Genomic DNA, 21169 nt, shown 5'->3' on the forward strand with positions numbered 1-21169 from the left:
GGCGGCACAGTGAAAGCGTATGGGTGGTTATGAATGGCGGGCCTTGTAGAGGCAGGTTCATATCGGTTTACAGTTTTATCAAGAGTCCCGCTTTGAGGAAACTTTCTGTGTTTCCTCTGCTATTCAACACGCAGGGTGGGAACCAGCAGCCGCTGCCCCTTCTCAATGGATGCAATGAAAATTGGGTTTTTAGTACGGAGTGCTGGAGTCATGTGGTCTGGCAGGATGTTTGTACGTAGAGTCAAACACAGGTAGGCAAGCTGTTCCAATATGCCAGTTTGTATTCACTTTGCCATTTTATAAAAGGAAATCCTTTTTTTTTAACAGGAAGTTCAAATATTTAGCCTGACTCTAAATCAGGAAGAACAAGAAACAATGTTTTATGTTTAGTTTTTTAAGGAGTCCATTAGTAATACTTACAAATGCTGGCCGTCCATTATGATTATTTATGGGTCGGCCAGTTCAGTTCTCTTTATTGAGATGCTGAAAATCGAACCATCTCTCAAATGTAACATTAAGAAATGTGTTGAACATAAGGCCCGCGTTAGTGTATTTCATTAATTGTGACGCATTTTTCACCATATTTAGTCGTCTTCGTGTAAACCGATCACTTTATACCGATCAATTTTCAGCTACAGTTTTACTGGTCAAGTTCAGTTTCTGATTTTAGTAAATCTGTCTTGTTTTAGCTATCATTCATTTTCCAACAACTATAATTAGGATTTCTGAAAGCAGATTTACAGTTCATGGACGTAACTTTAACACGACACATGCAAGTTTAAACTGTAACATTGTAATTATAGAATATATCAGATGTATCACAAGAAATATACTGGATTCCCTTTATTATCTCCATACTTGTTGATGAAAAAGAAGCAACTAACAGAACAACATGACACATTCGTTTCTGCACCACAAAGTCGTTGCGACGTCAAACAAATGTATTAATTTAAAAAACTCTCATGAACATCTTGTGGCCCAAATTATTCACACACATCATAAAAAATGACTAGAAATGTTTCCTCTGATTGAAAAGCTGGTCATTAATTTGAAAAAGGGTTTCAGCATCCAATTTTTAAGTGAAATGTAAATAAAAATAATTCCTCCCCAATACTGATACGCCTTCCACATCATTTTCTTTTTAGAGATGTATGTTGCATTTTTTTTATCACAAACTTCTTGATTGATCAGCAATAAATGTTAACTCTAAATTAAAATTAAGAGTTAATTTAGAGTAGTATGAATAATTTTGTAACAAAATAAAAGCTTCAAACTGAGCAAATCCTGAATTCTAATGCATTAGCTATTTTTTTGAACAGAAAATCTTTTACATGATTTTCTAAGCATATAGCGAATTCATGAATGGCCAATGTTGATATAATGCAGCATAAAATAGGTAGTCCGTCCTTTCTTCTTCTTCTTCTTCTTCTTCTTCTTCTTCTTCTTCTTCTTCTGTGCCGTCTCCCCTCCGTCGAGGAAAGGAAAAAGAAATGAGTGGAGGCCTCCTGGGAGCCAGAGCTCAGCAGTAGCTGTGTGGCATTAAATTTTTACAAGCAGGAAGGGGCGATGCGGTTTATGGGCACCACAAATCTGGGCTTTTACCCTCAATGAAAGCCCACAGTAAATATCACCTTTATTCCTCTTAAAGAGCCCCACAGACTGTAAATACTGATGACTTTGAAGGCCAAGAGGTGCAAGAAAAAATGTGTGGATGTGTAAGAAAAAAAAAAAAAGGCTGCTTACTCTGAAGAACAATCACCTCCGGTGTTGTTTGTAAAATCGAAAAGTCTCTTTTTAGGATAAAGGAAATACAAGTTAAAGATTGTCATTCTATGCTGCTTCTCCCTCCTCTCCCCCCCATATAAACAAATGTTTTTCTTTGGAGTTTGTACTGATTGCCTGATAAGAGAGACACATTTCTGTTCTACGTAAAGCCTTTCGTTTTCTGTAATACACAGAGACCAAGCATCGATTTAAGACATTACACAATATTTCCAAACCTTGCCATGGAAGTCGCTGCTGCAGCAGCCTCACGTTTCTTCTTATTAAGTAGCGTCTGCTGTTGAAGCCTGATGCGTGTGCAGGCAGCTGAGCAGCTTCATCCACCCTCCACCCTTGGCTGTGATTTGACCCGAAGCTGAATGTCACGCATCATAAAGCAGACCTGGATGAAGGAGTAGTAGGGGGTCTGTGTGAAAGTGTGTGTATGACATGGCTATGTGCACTTAAAGGTAGTGAATATTTTTACAAGATTTTAATGCGCCACATATTCTGCGTGTGTTACATGCAGAAGCCAGGGGATGTGCACAGATATTTACTTGTTAATGCCCCCATGGATGATGCTGCATTATACTGTAATTTATAATTGCAAATGTATAAACTTTAACATTTTGCTGCATTCGTCTCACCTTCACTTATGGTTAGGCCTGTAACAAATTTTGCTGGATGATAAATTGTTCTTGACATTATTGCTATTTTGAGACAATTTTCGAATATAATAATAATAATTAATAATGTGCCTACTGTATTCTCTGATCTTCATGGTTATGTTTGCTCACTACATTTCTCTATTGAACCCTAGCTGGATTTATTCTGTGAATAAATTACGCACGAGTGAATTTACTAACTAGGTGACTTCTGACAGCAGTTTTACTTGATTTTTATTTAGAGATATTAGAGTAAATTGTAGTAGACTAAATACGAATACAATGGATAGTTTGCACCCCAAACTATTCAGATTTGTACACATATCGCTCGCGATCCACAATAACACAGTACTTTGTAATCCATAGATGTTTGTTATTGCAACGTGAAAAGAAATCTGGGCAGACATTTAGAAGAGATGAATACTTTTTCAAGGCCCTGCATCTGTAAATCAACTTTTTCCATGATATCTCAGAACTGAGCGGGGGTATGTCGCTACCGCCATGTGTTATTTCATTCTCTATAAATGCCACCTCAAGTTTTAATCAGGTCAGCCAAGTTTCTCAGCCAGTCGGTCCTGTCCCTTCAGCTGAGTTTTTCCTCTGTCCTTGGATGTTTCCTGTATATAAACAGGCTGCGCAGCAGAACTGCTCCTAACAATGCAAAGCCAGAGTGGACTTTTCGCTTGAATGTTTATAGGAAAAACAGTCATATTTCGGATCCAGGACCAGCCTGTGGCTTGGTGTGTGGACGTTTTCCTGCAGTAAAGCTGTTAAATCCATGCGCTCTCTGCTGCTGAGGATGCTGAAAGGTCACTCGGTCTTCAGGGAGGCAGGACCAGCACTTGACCCTTGGTTTTATTGCCGATGAACATTTAGCCATGCAAGCAGGAACATGACTGACAGCACGGACCCACACAACTACAGTAAACTCCCCATTTCCACATCAGCCGACAGCCAGTGAACGGCCCTTCCTATTGGAGAGGAAGGAACCATAAACTAGGGAAACACCTGACTGTATCCGACGCTTACAGCCGGCCCTTTCACCCCTGCGCAGCACTCTCTGCCTCACGCTGTCTCACCTTCGGCTTCCTGCCTCCTATAGCGTGGACTCAGTCACACAAAGGACACCCAGATTGTGCTGAAGGTGGACTCGGTTCGATTGGGGGTAAAAATGTCAACTTTTGTTACACTTTGGTTTGCTTTCACACGTTTCAAATGTTTTTGGTGAAAAGTCGAAAGCGAGACAGCCAGACACATGCCTTGGTTGCATGTACCCAGAATGCCTTGCGCTATCGTCGGCTCCCTGCCTTGGGAGCAGCCTCTAGACCAGTTAGCATTCACATAAGCATTTGAACCGCGCCATAGTTCACTTCAACCAAACCAGAATTTTCATTTTCGGTTCGCATCAGAGTTTGATTGTGCATTTATGGCTCCCTTAATGAGCTGGACTTTCTAGCTAGAGCTTGATTAAAGCAAACAGGGCTGGTATGAATGCACTGTAAAAATACAATTTAAAAAAAAGGAAAAGAAGGAAAAACCTCATCCAGATGACACGGTACAAGCGACATGCAGGGTCTTTATTCTTACAGTCTCGGATGAACAGTTATAAATCCCGCTTCATAAGACGAGCTAAAACTCTTGGGTCTGGGCAGAACCGTGAGAAGTGACATCCAACTGATGATGAAATCTGAACGCAACCGGCTCTGGTGCATTTAAATTGCAAATCTTCAGTGAGTAGCTGAGTAGCCTTGTCCATTGACATCAAACACATAAACTTTGACTCATTTATGCGTGTGTCACTGTTTTTTTTCCAAATGCCACTGCTCATGAATGATGGACACTGAGACATAAAGAACCAAAATCAATGACCCTTCCATAGCTGAAGCGTGTTTGTTTACACTGTCTGCCTGTGCGTGCGAACTTGTGTGTATGCATGCGTGTGTGTGTGTGCGTGTGTGTCTGTGTCTCCTTGCAACTCCAGCTGACCAAACAAGGCTGGCAAGTTGGTGAGCTGAGTGGCTGGGTGGCTGCGACTGAGTGACAAATCTCAGACTGGCCTCTGAGTCATGCCTCCTCTGACAGACACACTCAGGGGAAAACCTCAGAGGATAAAAATAAAAAAAAGGCCACCTCCTTACATGGAGAAGTTATATATTTTGTTCTAGTTTTTAAAAAAATGTAAACAAAAAACATTTTACATCAAACTTTTCATGCACAGAATTTGTATCGCCCTATGATGGATTATCGACTTGTCTGCAGTCGACCTTGCAACTTGAACAGCGACTGCTTTCGAACAGTCCCCATCTGACAAACTGAGGAATCTTTTAATTTTAATTAAATTTTTTATTATTTTTTTTGTGTGTGAATTTTTTGTGTGCCGCTACGAGTCTTGTCCAGATTTGCCTTGCTAAGGAAATTTTAATCCGAATTATATTTTCTGAAATAAAGATTAAGTAAAAATAATAATTAAGCAACTAAAAAGTTAAATAATCAGTTGTAATTAATGTCATCTAATAAGCAAAACCCTTTAGGATGAAATTGAAGACAAATAATGAGCTCCAACGTCTCTATCCTGGATGTGAATCAGCGCCATCATCACAGAAGGTCTCTTTTTGTTTTTGGTCATTTTGTTTTTGCTCCCTGTTCTCCCTTTTAGATCTTTATGATGAAATCATAAACCTAGCAATCAAATCAACAGGAAAGAAGACAGAAAAGCCGGAGAGGCAGCCCTCGGAAAGTCTGTGTCACTATCTTGACTTCAGCGCGGCTCCCGCTGCCAACAATGACCTCTTCAACTCCAAAAACCAAAAAAAATACAACAAAAAACCCCCCGCACCTGCCCCGCGCGACGACTGCAGAACGGAACCGAGGCGATGAACAGCAAACTGCATGGCAGGAGAGTCCATGAACGCACAGTTGTCACCATCTCGCCTTTTGCACGTTTTGCCAAATATTGGCTGACACCGGAAAATTCAATTAGGCCCGGGTTGAAATGCCTCATCCAGCGGACGAGTGTGAAGCACGCACGGTGCAAAAACGCACGTAATGAGCTCTGGTTCACTCCCACACAGGCTCCTCCACCCAGAGCATTACACGAGTCCACTTGTGTTTTTCTTCTGCTCTCCGGCCGGGAGGGTGATGTTTGTTTTCACTCCGCTTAATTGTGTTTTACGTCACCATTCACCGAGGGAGGAGTTTTTTTTTAATTCTGTTTTGCTGTCTTTATGCGATATGTGGGGAAAAAAAGGATAATAAAATCGTGTTGTGGGTTTAGCTGAAGATCTTGAGGATGTTTCCTAGTGATTTCTGTTCTTTCCGTTCCAGATTACAACAGCAGCAATCAGAAGACGGCGTGCAAAAGACACGAGCTGTACGTCAGCTTCAGAGAGCTGGGCTGGCAGGTACTTTGACTTTTTAAGCATTTTTAATGAAGTCCTGCTGTTAACTTGTTTTTAATGAGTCAAGTCTTTACATGCTGTTAATTAAGCTCAAAGGTTATTCATTCGTCTTTATTGGGAAGAATGAAAGATGTTTTCCTTTTTTTTTTAAACTCAGCAAGTAAATCTTAGAAAAATCTGATGTATCACTAAACATATTTTAGTTTTTCTGTAATAATGAAAACGTCATCGACAAAAATCTCTTTTGGCTATTATAAAGATAAAATTGGACAACCAGGTAATGTCTCGTTTTATTTATTTTTATTTTGCTTTGTTAGAAGTGTAAAATAAGTTCTTGACAATTGTTTCTTTACTTATATCAGTTTATTTTTTGTCAGGGAGTGAAATAGCAATGCCGAGAGTTAGTTTCATGAACCACCACTGAATATGAAGCAACATATAATAATACCTGTGCAACTTTTTGTCAGAATGTTATTTTTCATGAATTTCTATACATTGTTGTAGTGTCTGAGCAGTTAATGGGTTTAGAAGGAAACTGCTTTTCCACATTGGGCCATGTTTCTTTCCTCCGGTTATCATTGTGTCATGTGTGATAAAACAGCAAAAAGAAGACGACATATTTAATATGCTCTTAATACGAGGACCTAATAAGCCAAAACTTTGTGAATTGTCCTTTTTTGTGAAGCTGTGTGGTCACATTGTTCAATAAACGTCCAGTTAAGTCATTTCATTCTTTCCAAAGATGCTAAAACAAATTTTGTTTTTAGGATTTTTCAATAAATTCATTCATTCCAAGACAAACAAACAATTGGATGAATTATGTGCAACTGAATGTGAAAAAATGTAGAACATTGAAAAAGCTTCTAATAAGCCTAGGCTTATTAGACTTCATACAACTATCACAGATGAGGCAACTTAAGTCACAAAGACAGAAATAAGTTGCTGCTGCTGGTGTGGGAGGCGTTTTCGTCTGCAGGCCGCTCTCACAAAACCAAAATGTAAAGGCAGATCAAACCAGCTGGAGAGGCAGATACACACAGCCGAGTGGGAGCGGACCCAAAGGTCAGCCCTCAGGTGTGTGAGTGTGTGTGTGTGTGTGTGTGTGTGTGGGAGTTCAGAGAGGAACAGTGGAAGAAAAGGCCAGAGATCCATTCATCTTTTTCAAACACGCCAATAGCTGTTGACACACCACTGACATCTAGAGGAATAACGCAAGCAATTACTCACCTGAGTGCGCACTCGCACATTACATCAACAACTTAACACATCCCTGATTAATCTCAGTCTTGTTTCAGAACAGAGGAAAAGACTCGCGTCGCCATAAGATAGAAGGGAAAAGAGAGATGCAAGAAGAGAAACGACGTGGTGGAGAGCTAAAAACATGAAAACAAGTCGGGATGAGGTTAAAACACGCTGATAACTCATCAGGCGGAAACGGTGAAGCGCAGACAGGAAGGAAGAAAGGGGAGAAATATTGCTTCCTCGAGTAATATGGTAGATACCGACAGGAATTTGTCCTCAGAGACGTAAACTTTTAGAAGACTGCAGAAACTTTTGCTTTTGCATTTTTAAGGCCTCCCACCAGTCAAATAGCTTTAAAGCAAACGTTGAGGATTCTTTATCAAATCGCTGCCCAGAGCTAGTAGAGACAGATGTGCCACATGGAAATGAAGTTCATATGCGTCTCTTCAGGACTGGATCATCGCCCCCGAAGGCTACGCCGCCAACTACTGTGATGGAGAATGTTCCTTCCCGCTGAATGGACACATGAATGCCACCAACCACGCCATCGTGCAAACGCTGGTAGGACTGCCTCACTCTGCTTCATGCATATGTACATTTGTGTATTTCAGATGAAATCCATGCTTTGTTGTCATGTTTTCCATAAAATTGAAAACACGTGACCGATATGTTCAAATCTGGTCTCAGATTTGCAATTGGATCGAGGTCTGGACTTTGACTATTCCCCTCTAAAACCATCCTTTTTGTCAACAACACCGATGTCGATATGTCTTGCAACACAACCCACGTGTAGTAAAGCTTAGAGTCTTTCATTTGGTAAATGAAATCATCACTGGCTTTCAGATCTTTGTCTGATGTTAAAATTAGCTGTCTGTCACAGAACACGGTCATATGAATTTGCTTAGGCGCCTCGTGAAACCATCTACATGTGAGTTTCAGGATCTGCTCCAATAGAAACGGTGTTGTCACTGCAGCGTTCCCCGTATCTCCAGGTGCACCTGATGAACCCGGAGAATGTACCGAAGCCTTGCTGCGCCCCCACCAAGCTCCACGCCATCTCCGTCCTCTTCTTCGACGACAACTCCAACGTCATCCTGAAGAAGTACAAGAACATGGTGGTACGCGCCTGTGGCTGCCACTGACGCCGGTGACGACTGGTTGTAACGCCGACGGACAAGGCTGAACACAGTTGAACTCCAGTTGTTTGCTTTTTTTCCCTCCCGCAGCCTGGAAGTTAGCAGCATCTAGTTCAATAGTCACAAACCCAAACTATTAATATGTCGACAGCAAGGACGGGGATCGACACCAGACTGAGAGTCATTGTTGGCGTCACACTCCAGACTTCACTTTTACAGACTTTGTGTGTCTAAGAAGAGTGTTTAGTTTGTATATTGTGTGTTTATTGAATCGTAAGAAGAGTCAAAACTCGCTGGGAGGCCGTAAGCGATCTGTCGATGGACCAGTCAGACTGCTGCTTTCATTTCCCATCTCCTCTCCGATGGAAACCGCAGCGGATCAAATCTGAGGAGGCGTACGAAAAATCAGTTTCCCCGCGACTGACCCAAACACCTGCTGAGCCGGCGCAAAGCCCGCATCATCGGGACGAGAATAAACAAGGCCAGTTGCGACTTTTACAGCAAACGCTAACTGATGCATCAGTCAGTACATTCGTATTTATCCTTTTTTTTTTTTCCTACTGTATTTTCCTCTCAAGCCATATTTACTTTCCCCAAAATATAATTTGGACTCAACCGAAGTGACCACATTCTGTTTTAGCAGCACACTCCTCCAAATAATGCTCTCTGTGTCAATATTTGCCAGGCCCAGGCTGACATGCAGTTCTCCGGGGCCGGTTTAACCCGATCCATGTTGTGGCCAGACTCCGTGTTTTTTCTCCAAAAAGGACAGAAATTCAGCCCCTTTCGCCCTCCGACATGCCACAAAATGGCCATTTCTGTTTAGCTGCACTCGCAAAGCTCACAAACACGTCTCGCCCCTTTACAAGGGATTGTGGAAAAACATTTGCAGAGACCAAAACGGTCCGTATGACGACTTCTTTTTCTTCTGCAACCCTGAGAGCGACATTGTGCTCAGATTTAGCTGGAGCGTCTTCCCATCTGAGCGCATCACTGTGAGCCTTGAATAACGTGGAATATTTAAGAGAACATATTTGAACGAGAGAGAAGAAAAAGAAACCTGTATCCGTATCAATCAAAATACCTTTTGTGCCTAACCGATCCTAAATATTATATACCTCTGGAAAGCTGCTGTTTACATTTGTGATCCTGTTAAGACTGTTTTTTTTTCTTTTCCCTGTAAATACGTGTACATTTTCAGCTTATTTATTGCACCTTTTATTGAAAAAGAAAATGCCACATTAAAGCGAGAAATAAAAATACCAAAAATACAAACATGTTTTTGGCAAAATTTATTATGAAATCTTATGTTACAACTTTCCACTTTTTTTTTTTGTACAAAACTTGTGGGTAACATTTAAAAACTAAATGTATAGTTGTGTTGCTGGACCTCTTTAGACCATGTGTTGCTCAAAAACCAAACTGATAAAACTGTTGCCTCTGCCCATTTGTGAACCTGGGTTGGACAACAAAAGCAGTTTTTCACATGGCCAGTCAACTATAAACACCGAACGCAGGCAGGCTGGACGATCCATAAAAAATCTTTGAAATTCTCTAAACCCAGAAAGAGTTTTTTTTTTGAAAAAATAAATTCAGGTTCTTATGTTATTGTCATTTGATAAACTATTCATATTTATACCAGGGACATTCAATGATGCTTCAATCAATGCAATAATCAGCGATAAATGAATGCAAGTGGTCCTGATTCACTGATCTTGATAAAAAAACAAACTGCATTTGTTTTTTGTTTTTTTTAAAAAAAGCAGCAAACTAAAATAGGTGTGAAATTGACTCAAAACTTCAAAAGCTAAAAAAAAAGAAAAGATGTCACATATACAGCTTCACATGAACTGAAGGTGACTGATCATTATTGGAGCGTTTTGTGTTTAGTGAAGTGTAAACAATCTGGTCCACGGCTCAGCTTACCGTGTCAACTACAATCTTGTGTGAGTGACATTGTTCTGGTCCGCTTATATTCCCTGAGAGTTACATCAGATAGGCTATCAGCAGATATACATGATGTACCTTTAAAATAACCCTCAACCTCACAGAGACGTCACAACTTTTACAACTTAAGAGTCACAGCATCATAACAGAGGTTTATAATTTAAGTAGGAAGGGGAGGGAACCCACAGGAGTCAGAAAACCAAAAAAAAAAAAAAAAAAAAAATTTTATGAAAGTCTTGGTACAGTTGCCTGTGTTTCTGGTTATTATTGGACCAGTGCTTGCAGAGGTTTACAAATGTGAGATTCATAAAAAAATACATTTCCAACACATTTATTCTGTCTGTAAATACAATCCCAACCCCCCCCACAAAAAACAGAGACCCAGATGATATCAGTCTGTCGCTGGCTTAACTCCGTCCTGAAGGAAATCCGACTTGGCTGCTGCAGGACAGAGACTCTGGTCCAGCTGGCCAGATAACAGGAGATTCCAGGTAGCGAGGTGTTGCTTCCTACAGCTCGTCTCTCGCCTGCCTCATCACGAAGTTGTGCAGGCTCTCCAGGTCCCGCCCCCCGTGATGCTCATCACCCTGCGCCCCAGCTCTGAAGATGATCAACGTTGGGTAACCTCGCACCTGAGAGAAAAGTGAAAATAAAAAGATCAAGACTACGTCAGGTTTGATCGGCCTTAACAGCCAGTTTGAGTGAAGCTTAAGCTGCAGAGTTACTCGAGTTAAACCTACAGAGTACTTGTTGCACAGCGTGCGCTCGACGGTGCAGTCCACTTTGGCGATCTTGACATCAGTGAGACCGGGAAACTCCTTCTTGGAAAGGTCGTCCCAAGTTGGAGCGAGATTCTTGCAGTGACCACACCTGGTCACAGCAGGAAGATGAGAGTTGTGCCATTTTAATCAAGAACTGACATGTATTGGGAACTTAGAATCCCTTTGTAAAAAATTATTCAGCATTATATTTACTTGTCATTTTAAAACTATGCAAAAAAAATACAAAGTGTTTATATAAATTATTCATCAGTTTTTCTTATTTATTTGGGATTTTGTGAGGACAGAGTAGCACATACAAAAAAAATATTTGAAGTGTTTTGTGTGTATTCACCTCTGACACCCCCTAAATTAAACCCAACTAATTAAATTAATTAATTTTAAAGCAGAAGTGGAATAAGGTCATTAGACGGGACCAAAACTGAACTTTGTGGCCTTTGTGCACAGCAGCAATAAAAATATCTAGCAACTTCAGAATCTGCTTACGATGCAATTAGAAATTGATTATATTGTCATGTAGTAGTACTATTAAAATATTTGTTCCTACAGAGGTGATCTTACCACGGAGCGTAGAATTTGACAAAGGTGAAGCCCTTGGCTACCGTTTCGTCAAAGTTGCTCTCAGTGAGGATCAACACGTTGGACTGCAAACACAGAGTAGCATACTTAAAACTTTATGGGTCTAAAGAAAATTCATTATGATCACTGGTAGTTGTAACTCAGACTTTTACGCAAGCAAACACCTTATGCTTTTGTTAAGTTTCTAGCATTAGTAGTAGATGGTAGTATGGAAAAAACAAACCTGGTGAAGAATCTTTACTAGTTAACTGTCAACTAAAGAAATTATCAAACTTGATAACGTTAACTTACCATTTCTTTAATAGTCAACTGGAACACGCTTTGTGATATCAATTTACTTTCAACAATGTGTGCTAAAATGCCACTGTGTCATTTGAAACGATGTTTGTAAAGAGCCTCAAGGCGTTTTTGTTGTGCTTATATAAATGGGACAATTCTTATAAGCAAAGTGAACTGAGCTGCTGTTTTGATACCATGAGATTTCTTTACAAGATACGGTCACACCCAAAGAAATTCAGAACAGAACACTGAAGTATTCCTTTCTATACGTGGTATGCACGCCTGCTGTACCTCCTCGTCTGCTGGCGCATCAGTGGGAATCTCGTTTGCTTTCTGCTCCTCGGCTGGTTCCTCCTTCTGCTCTGCAGAGAGCGCAGCCTTCAGCTGGTTGTCTGCAAATTCTTTGAACGAGTCCAGGTCTCTCTTCCCTTTGTATTGTTCTATCTTAATAAAAACAAGTAAGAGCAGGAGAATTATCACACGGACACACACCAGACTGGGTCATCTGTCAACACTGCAGCCGGCTTCCAAACCTTTTGTCCATTGTGGAAGAACAGCAGTGTTGGGTATCCTCTGACACCGTTCTCAGAGCACACCTCGTAGTGCTGCGTGCAGTCCACCTGGGTCACAGGCAAATTACAGGAGTGACATCACACCAAACACTGGCACCTGCATTGTTTCTGACCCTCCCATGGAAACGAGCAGCACCTCATGTGATTAACAACCTGTTCCGTCACACAAATCAACTGACTGTGCAAAGGGACTTTGATATAAGGACTGGAGATAACGCACAACTACAACCTGCAACATCGCTAGAAGTTGAACCTTTAAAGCAAAACATTAAGCTTATAAAGTGTGGATATCTTCGAAGACTGTTTTCGACAGTGATGACACCCTCAGCCCACCTTTCCTATCTTTACGTCGTCAGAGTGCTCAAAGCTGGAGGCCAGCTGGTCCCAGGTCGGCGCCATGGCCTTGCAGTGGCCGCACCAGGGTGCAAAGAACTTAATAAAATGAGCACCTGGAAACGAAACACAGAAGCCATTGCAAGAAATGAATATAAATTTAAAAAAAAAAGAAGTTGCCGTGATTCAAGATTTATACTTTTAGTAATGTAAACTCATTTCTTTATGCCATAGCATTGCCTGCTGTAAAAAGCTTACCCAGCCTTTCAGGGCTTATACAACCAGGTATGCTACTTTATAGCTCAAATTATTGCTTTGCTGTTGCCAGGATGCAGAACTACAAGTAATAACCAAACGGTAAAAGGCTCCCGTGTCATATCCAAACAGGAAATCATTTGTTTTTATTTTTAATGACGATTCTTGAGCTTCGCTGGAGCTTAGGAACCGTCCTCTCATTGAGTTTGTTATTGTCCAGTACTAAAACATGAGGTGACGTTATATCAAGTCTGTTTTTTTTTCATTTTTTTTTTTTTTTATCATTAGTTTATTCTGATATTCAAAGCCAAGCAATAAGCCATTTTAGTGACTTAATCACAGACGTAGAATCACATCATAGCATGAACGAAAACTGAAAAAGCATTCAAATATGGAACAAGAGTGAAACTATCACAGCCGGATACAGCTGCAATAAAAGAACATTTAATTACCCAGTAACTCGTGAGACAACTGAAGCTTCACATTTACCTTTGGATATGTGTTCCTTAAAGTTAGCTGCAGTGAGCTCATACATGCCCTGTTTGGGCTCTGGGGCTTTAGGGGGTTCCTGCTCACTTACTGGTTCCTGGAGAGCAGAAGTGGACAGAAATTTTAATTCACAAAACGCTGCTTTGAGGCCGATTACTGAGTGACAGAAACTCACTGAAGGCTCCTCCTGGAGCGTCTTCAGCATCCACGTCTCCAAAGACTGCAGATCTCTTGGTCCCTGGTACTTCACTGCTTCTTGGTCTGGCTTAAACAACTTTAGTCTGCACGCGAAAGAACAACACACAATTCAAATGGGTAAAATTGGTTATTAAACCGAACAGTCAATAATTATTCAGAGTCGGTTGTGCTTCTGCTGCGTTCGCAGGTGCAGAGGGCCGACAGCAGCAAGATTAGGGTTTAGACGAAGATTTCTGACAGAATATTTAACTATATTTGGGTCAATGTGTCACCAATTTCAATGATTAACGGAAAGCAAGTTTATTTCTAAGTTGTAAGAGGTGTGTTAACATAAGTGCTCCAGTGAGTGTAACCACTTCACAGTCAGATCTTATGAGTCACATTTTCAGCCATGAATTGAAAAATTTGCAAGATTCACTTCTGATATGAATGAATGCTGAAATACATTATAGTTTTGAATAATTTGCATATTGTTCAGAGTTCTTTTTTCAAGCAGACAAACTCTCCTGTCTATGCATCTCTCTGTGAGGTTTATGGTAGATGCTTCTCTCACTTACGTAGGGTATCCTCGGACGCCGTGCTCGCTGGAACAGAACTTGGTGTTCTGGACGCAGTCCACTTTCACCACATATACAGGAGGATCATCCATGCCATTGTATTTGTCTGCCAGTTCATTCCATGCAGGCTGAAGTCTCTGGCAATGACCGCACCTGGACATAAAGTGATAAAAATGGGTTTTTGGACACGTTTACATTCCAGGTTTTATGTTGCTAAAATGTTTATAACTCACGTGACTAGCTGAAAAACTTATTCTGGTTTTGTTGGAAAGATGTGAAACTTGGGAAAACTACGGAAATATCTGAGTCAAAAATCGGTATCGGCCGATATTCATGTCCTCCTTCAAGGCACTAAATGGCAGCAGAAGTATTTAAGTGCAGGATTTAAAGAATTCGACAGAGTTCCACCAAAATACCAGAGTAAAATCTGTGATTTTCATTTCATGAGATTCAATTTAACAATGTCTAGGAAACAAGGACAAGAGGAACTTTAAAAACGTGTTTGTTACATGTTATTTTCCAGGAAGACCAAAGAAAATGTCTTTTCATTTTGTACTTTCCCTTACATTACAGATAAGTTGAATAACATGAAAAGTTTTTTTCTTTTTCCTTTACTATATTCTGGTGCATGTTTGCTAAAACAATTTATTTGAATTTGATTTTTAATGGCAAAGAAAAACAATTAGCCATTTATTGATTTTCTGCTAATTTTAAACCTATGTGATCAGACCACATTTGCCGTCTTTTCTTAACTAGTCTTAAAAAGATAGTTTTTTCTTTATTGGTTTAACATCTTACAATTCATGTCTGTGGACGGTTGTGACACACAGGAAGGATTCCAGATGCAAACACAATATGGACCATGCAAAAGTTTTGTTTATTTTGTTTTACAACAGAAAATAATCCTAATAGATTTTTAGAATAGTCTCTTCCCCCACTTCCCCATCAAAAGAGAAAACTGTGAAGGTTAATGCTGCCGGGTTATATACCACAATATGCCTTACTATCCAACTGAAAGTCCCACTCAACTTTGAGAAATCACACCATTGACCACAATAAAAAACAAGGTACACTGTGAGGTGTTTGGTGATCCCTGAATGGGGCAACTCTCAATTACAGCAATTAAAAATATTGCATTGCATGTTTTAGATTTGCTGCCGTTTGGTTTAAATTGACAGCTGACCAACATTGTGCCATTACACTCTTAACTTGATGAAATTTAAGGACATAATTCATTTGAATCAGTTTATACAGAATTTCATGTCCAGATGAGATGACTGATAAAACAGTATTTTTTTTTTAGCAAAAACACAAAACAATTCACAAAAAGTTGAGCTCCTCATCTCCTTTTTCCCCTTTACACGACCAAGGGCCTCTGTAGGACCGCGGACCCCAGTTTTGAAACCAATCACGTAACAGTGAATCAGTGCGTGCCACGTAAGCAAAGCTACCTCAACATAACTTTGAAAACTTCCCCTACGTGGTGCAAAAACAGCAACTGTAGTACTTTTTTACCTGAAGTATGTGTGACGTTAGGCTACGGAGAGCTAACCGTAAATGTTTAAATCTGATAAGCCGCTATTTGGCTATGCTAATCTAGCCTAGCATCTAAGCTAACCGAGTCAACTGTTGTTTAGCGGGTAGCTTAGTAGCTTCCCAGCCAGTTTACCGGTAAACTGTTACCACAACAACGCGAGAGGTTTTCTGCACTTACAAGAGTTGGCAAAGAGAGACAGAGAGATGTCACAGCCGACTAGTCTGTCAAACGTCGCTCAAAGGCACTCGTTTTCTGCACTTACCAGGGGGCGTAAAACATGACAAAGTGGGGCGCAGTTGGCACCGCCTCGGTGAACATCTCTACAGTGTATGTGTGCTTGGCGTGCTCCTCTTCTTCTGCATCAGCGTCGCAAAACACAGGAGCAAATAGTAACGTAAAAGACAGTAAACACGGAACAAATGCTGTGCAAGTCAGTGCAGAGGCCATGGTGAATCTCGGCTGGAGGACGGTGTCCCTGCTGGTACAAAAGGAGCGACTTCCGCCAAAACACGCCCCTTTACAGACTCTCTTTAAAGGGGCAGTATTATGTAGAATCAACTTTTCATCATGTTATTAACTCATCAGAAACATACCGAGGAGTGTTGACTTGACTCTTTTATGGATAATCCTTTAATCTCCAGCCATCCAGGGTTACAAAAGTGATGTATTTTCCATTCGGCTCTCAGAGCTGCAGTCTCCAAGCCGTGCTTCTGCCTCACAGAGCTCTGCTCGCTTACGACTCCTCCGCTGAGCTCCTTCAGACTAGCAACAGCAGCTCTTAGCAGGTGGAACTGCAGCCACTGAGCTCATTATACTAGCTACTTCTCAGTGCAACTAAAGCTTAATGGAGAAATACGTTGTTGTGATGATGTGCATTAAATTGCAAAGTAAATTTTTTGAAGTCATATATAATATATGCAGCATTTTTGCAACAACTGAAAGTAACATAGTTACTTGTTGTGCAATAAAATGACTCTATCTGCCCGGAAAACATAATACTGTTCCTTTAAATGCAACATTTACTCTAAACTTGTTCAATTAGAAGCAGCATTAACTTCTTCAACAATTTGAGCTACATAGCTTGCCTTTTGCATGAAACCATAACGGCCATCCTTCACCACTAAAGTGCTTGGCCTTCCACGGCTCTGTCACCAATCCCCATCTTCCCCCCCCACACACAATTCAGAAAGATTTTAATCAGGACCAATAAGTGTTGTCACAACTTGTGCTATGCTCAGGAATTTGTAATTTTTGTTGGAATTTTTGTGTTATAAAGCTAAAAGCCGAATAATCCAAGATATACAGCCTTATTCTTCATGGAGGCTCTAGGTTCACCTTCAGTTCGAAGAAGTTCTTGTATGGGAACAAAATATTCCTTGTATGGACGGCACACTGCAAAAGTCTTTAGCCACCTCTCCTTTCTCATATTAATCTTGCAGGGCCAGACTATGCTTGAAAATGTGCTCAGGATTTCCAAAGTCTTACAAAATCCTTTTTTTAAACATGAGTTGTTGTTTTTTCTCTTGCTTTTACTTAGAGACTTTAATCAGGACCAATAAATTTGCTTATAATTTAAGATGCATTTAGAAGTTTCCCCCCCTAAAGTAGTGTGTGGAAATGTCAAAAGTGGTTACTTGCAAATAGTCCTATAAATTCTTGCAGACTGCACATTGGCAGGCTCCTGAACTTTCCTTCTCGCCTAATCTTTCAAAAACAAATTGTCAACACTTAACGCCAGTGATGTAACTGGTGTAAACCTATTAGGGCAACAATAAACAGACGGTATACTGTGAAAATAAACAACGTTAGGTTTCTGTTTTACCTGTTCAAATGTGGCTCCCCCTGCTCTGGAGGAACATCACTGCCGCTTAGAATGACAGATGGGGCGTTAGTTTTCTGCACCAGCCGTCACATGCATGAGTCAGAGTTGCCTCCTCATCACTGCTACAAATGATGCTTTAAAATTACGGTGCGACTCATGGCAGCTGGAGCCTGGCGGAGTGGCGACAGTGCTTATAAATCATGCACCTTTTCCCACAGGGAAGTGTGTTTGTGTGTGTCTGAGCAAAGTACCTGCTGGCCTGTTGGACTGACAGCTCCTTGGAAAGTCCACACCTCTTTTAATGTAGTCATGATTTCATGAAACCAAAAAGGGAGAGGGAGATGGTGAGAGTGAGGGGAGCTGCAGGCTTCAAACTGAAAGTTTCTTTTTTTTTATGGCATTTTCTCATTCATTAACTTCTTGTGTCTTGGAGCAACAAGTGAAGTCTGGCGAGCTCTGAATTTATGTCCAGGCATAAATCCTTTATTTAAACTAATTTTTGGTTTGCTTATCTAAACAAAAAAGACTAAGCTATACAAAGCAGCTGCCATTTTAAAAAAGGTTATATCCTTTATATATATATATATATAAACATGCGCAAAATCACATGTTTTCATTTATTACATGCACAAGAACATACATATTTATACTAATCAACCTCAGACGTGCTGATGTTGGCTTATTTCCACACATTAAAACCAGCTCCACATTCTCTCTCACATGTTCCAAGCTGCAGGAGTGTGAGAGGTAGCTTCACAAGCTTGAAATACCTCAGAATGCCACAATGCCAGGAAGGTGCGCGGTGCAGGAAGTCCTCTGTGTTTATCTGGATTTTAATGTTATTAATAATGAAGTTCTTGTCGTGGTAGTTACCTCCACTGAAGAGCTTGCGCAAAATCTGCAGCTGGTCCATTTGGGTAACAGTCTTTAGACAAGACAAGCAGCAAAGTGGACATTTTAAGAAGAGCTTCAGATCATAAAAAAAAAAGATAGACGATACTTGGACAGTTAACACAAGACTCCTGAAAACTTGTTCCAATTGATACATTCTAATTTTTAATGAAGGTAATGACTGACGTTTTGGGCAATTGGCCATAAAGCCCCTTAAATCTCAACATTGCTGAATAAAACAAAGCAGAAGTTTATATCCAGTATTATAGAACAAATTTTAGAAGGTATGACAGAACAAGAATCAACACTGGGTATATTAATTGTCTTAAATTTTAGACATTTGCAAATTTTCACCTGAAAAAAATTCTCTACGGTATGTTCTTCAGCATACCACAGAGACATTGAAATGATTGCATCACTGAAAACAGTCTGACCAGCGACTCAACAGTTTTGTTTGCATTCGCAAATTTTCTGCACCTATTACATTGGAAGGATGGAAATGTCCCATGGACTTCTCTTTTCTTGTCCAACACAGTCCAGTCAGAGAACGTGTGGAAAACTCTGGGGCTGGAGTCTACATTAGAAACCAACTTTTGCACTGCAATCTTTTAAAAGAGACATTCCCATAACTCAGCTATGCCTAAGTGAATGCTGGCCGTGACTTTATTTTAACAGACCAGCCCCTAAATGCTGACACTCCATCCAACTTTGGTGAAAAAGCACGGCGTAATTCATTAAATGTCAAACTTCTTCACAATGTTTCAACACCTGCTTGTGTCATTAAGTGAGAATACAAACTGAGAGCCGCCTGGACTTTTTTTTGTGTTTTTTTTCAAACGACTTGGAAAAGTGTTTTTGACTGTTATGACTGCTTGCATATAATATTCCTGTCCTGATTTAGCCCTCTGCTCTGACACAAAGGTGCTGGTCCGACAGGAGCTCCCACCCACTTAAAGTTTATTTGGGCTCTTATATAAAAAATATTGCTTTGCCCCCCATTTGAGACAGACTGTTCCTTACATTCCAGTTTCAGACTGAACAGTAGAACACAAATATCACATGCACAGTCAATTGGAGGTTGAAATCATATGAGATTATACGCTCCTATCTTTTTACATGATAAATAACTCAAGTCCCCCAAAGTGGCTCTATTGTTCCCACAGCAAGCCCACATTCACACCCCACTATTTAGTCTCAGCATGTCTTATGGCTGTGGTAAGTACGGCCAAAGTGTCTCTGACATATTTTACATTTGACCTGCTACAGAGGAGGTCACATAGTTGCGGGTGTCTACTGGTTACCCATTGTTGGTAGCAAGGCACCATGCCAGGCCAACCATAGCTTGGTGTAATGGGAAAAGGAAAGACAAATGGACTCCAGGGAACTGGGGCCATTATGTTTGTTTTCTTCATGGCCTGAAATTCGAGGCTGAAGGTGCAGGAGCCGGCAGGCGGTAAACGGGGTGAAAGCGAGAACCGAAAGAGAGCAACTGACCGGGGAAGGATAATTTGGTTTTAAGTATCTGAGGCGATGGAGCGTTCACTATGGAAATGTCCTGAGTGGTCCATTTGAAAGATTATGTTGATGCCATTTTCTGGTTAGGGTGGTGCCAAAAAATAACAAACAATCCTTTGACCTATTGTCACTATGAAAGACATCCCTGCCAGTCTGCTGAACAACCTTTAATGTCTGTGCCTATGTCAGTTTTTGGTGGGTGTCCATGTCCATGCAGGTTTTGCTTGTTTTTCCATTTTTGTATGCTGGATTGAAAAATACTCGGAGAGTTCTCCGATGCTTGGGAAATTGTTTTATAACCTGGTTTAAACATCTCCACGTCTTGCAACACCACCCAGCATGTGTCTTTGTGCCGTAATACTGTTTTCCCTCATTTTTGAACATCACACTGTCCAAAGTCAGCAGTGTTTCCAGTAGCAACACAAGAATCATAGCCGTATCATAACCAGGACTCAGGATGTGACCAGCAGAGGTGAACCAATCTCTTTTCCAGACAGCTGAAACCCATTGCAACAAGCACCTGTTCTACACACACACACACACACACACACACCCCCCCACACACACACACACACACACACACACACACACACACACACACACACCACACACACACACACACACACACACACACACACACACACACACACAAAGGCAAAGGGCTTTTCCACAGGACTGAATCACTCCAATAAAAAATAAAACATAAAAGCATGGAAAAAAGAGAAAACCTTGTGTCCTCATCTGGGTGGCTACAAAGCGGATGGTGGGTGTAGGAAAGTGACAAGTGGATAAAGCATAACAGAGAAAATGCAAAGTGAAATAAAATTACTGTATATTTAAGGGAAATTGGAAAAGAAAAAAGATGTGGGAAAGCAGCTAAACCAGAAGACGTTTAAGAGGGTGCTGACGATTACCACAGGATCGTCCCCTTTTGTCCCCCCACAGGTGTTGAGGCTCTACCACTGCGCCTTTAAAGTGCAACATGGAAGATTTCCAAATAGATGACATCCCTTAAGAGTTCGTTGCCATTTAATCGGCAACTGACCACGTTGCTTACTGTCCTTGCTCTTTGCATTTTGTCCAGATCGCAGTTTGAGTTTTCGCTCCTTCCTGTCTGTGCCATGAAAGAACCGACATGGTGTCGCATTTTGATGCTTATTCACAGCAGCCACTCGAGGAGAGACAGTGTAGGTGGGGACAGAAGCTGCCTCTGC

At 40.8% G+C, this 21169-nt stretch overlaps 2 protein-coding genes across 4 annotated transcripts in view; one reads left to right on the plus strand and one right to left on the minus strand.

Moving 5' to 3' along the window:
• bmp6 (bone morphogenetic protein 6) overlaps positions 1–9424 on the plus strand; it is a 48527-nt gene extending 39103 nt beyond the window's left edge. The window contains exons 5-7 of the mRNA XM_055037408.1: positions 5751–5827; positions 7517–7627; positions 8059–9424. Of these exons, the coding sequence (XP_054893383.1) occupies positions 5751–5827; positions 7517–7627; positions 8059–8208 (338 nt within the window). The 3' untranslated portion in view covers positions 8209–9424. The remainder of the gene's footprint in view (positions 1–5750; positions 5828–7516; positions 7628–8058) is intronic.
• A 1040-nt stretch (positions 9425–10464) lies between these two features.
• On the minus strand, positions 10465–16224 carry txndc5 (thioredoxin domain containing 5). 3 transcript variants are annotated; one of them, XM_055037414.1, is made up of 10 exons: positions 15990–16224; positions 14191–14343; positions 13611–13716; positions 13436–13532; positions 12692–12807; positions 12320–12406; positions 12078–12230; positions 11490–11572; positions 10890–11019; positions 10465–10781 (listed from the first exon to the last, which is right to left on the minus strand). In XM_055037414.1, the coding sequence occupies exons 1-10, from the start codon at positions 16172–16174 to the stop codon at positions 10659–10661; spliced, it is 1233 nt and encodes a 410-aa protein (XP_054893389.1). In that variant the 5' UTR covers positions 16175–16224; the 3' UTR covers positions 10465–10658. The 3 variants fall into 3 exon arrangements, with proteins under 3 accessions (XP_054893389.1, XP_054893391.1, XP_054893390.1); XM_055037416.1 differs by lacking the exon at positions 15990–16224 and adding an exon at positions 15706–15846; XM_055037415.1 differs by lacking the exon at positions 15990–16224 and adding an exon at positions 14424–14538.
• Positions 16225–21169: the final 4945 nt, after the last annotated feature.

This window comes from Poeciliopsis prolifica, unplaced genomic scaffold (genome assembly GCF_027474105.1).
Source record: "Poeciliopsis prolifica strain line A6 unplaced genomic scaffold, Auburn_PproV2 SCAFFOLD012, whole genome shotgun sequence".
NCBI classification, from domain to species: Eukaryota; Metazoa; Chordata; class Actinopteri; order Cyprinodontiformes; family Poeciliidae; genus Poeciliopsis; species Poeciliopsis prolifica.

What these genes read in the sequence shown, in the direction of transcription:
- txndc5 (XM_055037414.1), bottom strand. Translation starts at nt 16,174, where the DNA reads ATGGCCTCTGCACTGACTTGCACAGCATTTGTTCCGTGTTTACTGTCT. An exon ending in GTCAAATTCTACGCTCCGTG is followed by an intron (nt 11,020 to 11,489) that starts GTAAGATCACCT and finishes TGCTGTGACCAG; the next exon opens with GTGTGGTCACTGCAAGAATC. An exon ending in CGCTGTGCAACAAGTACTCT is followed by an intron (nt 10,782 to 10,889) that starts GTAGGTTTAACT and finishes CTTTTCTCTCAG; the next exon opens with GTGCGAGGTTACCCAACGTT.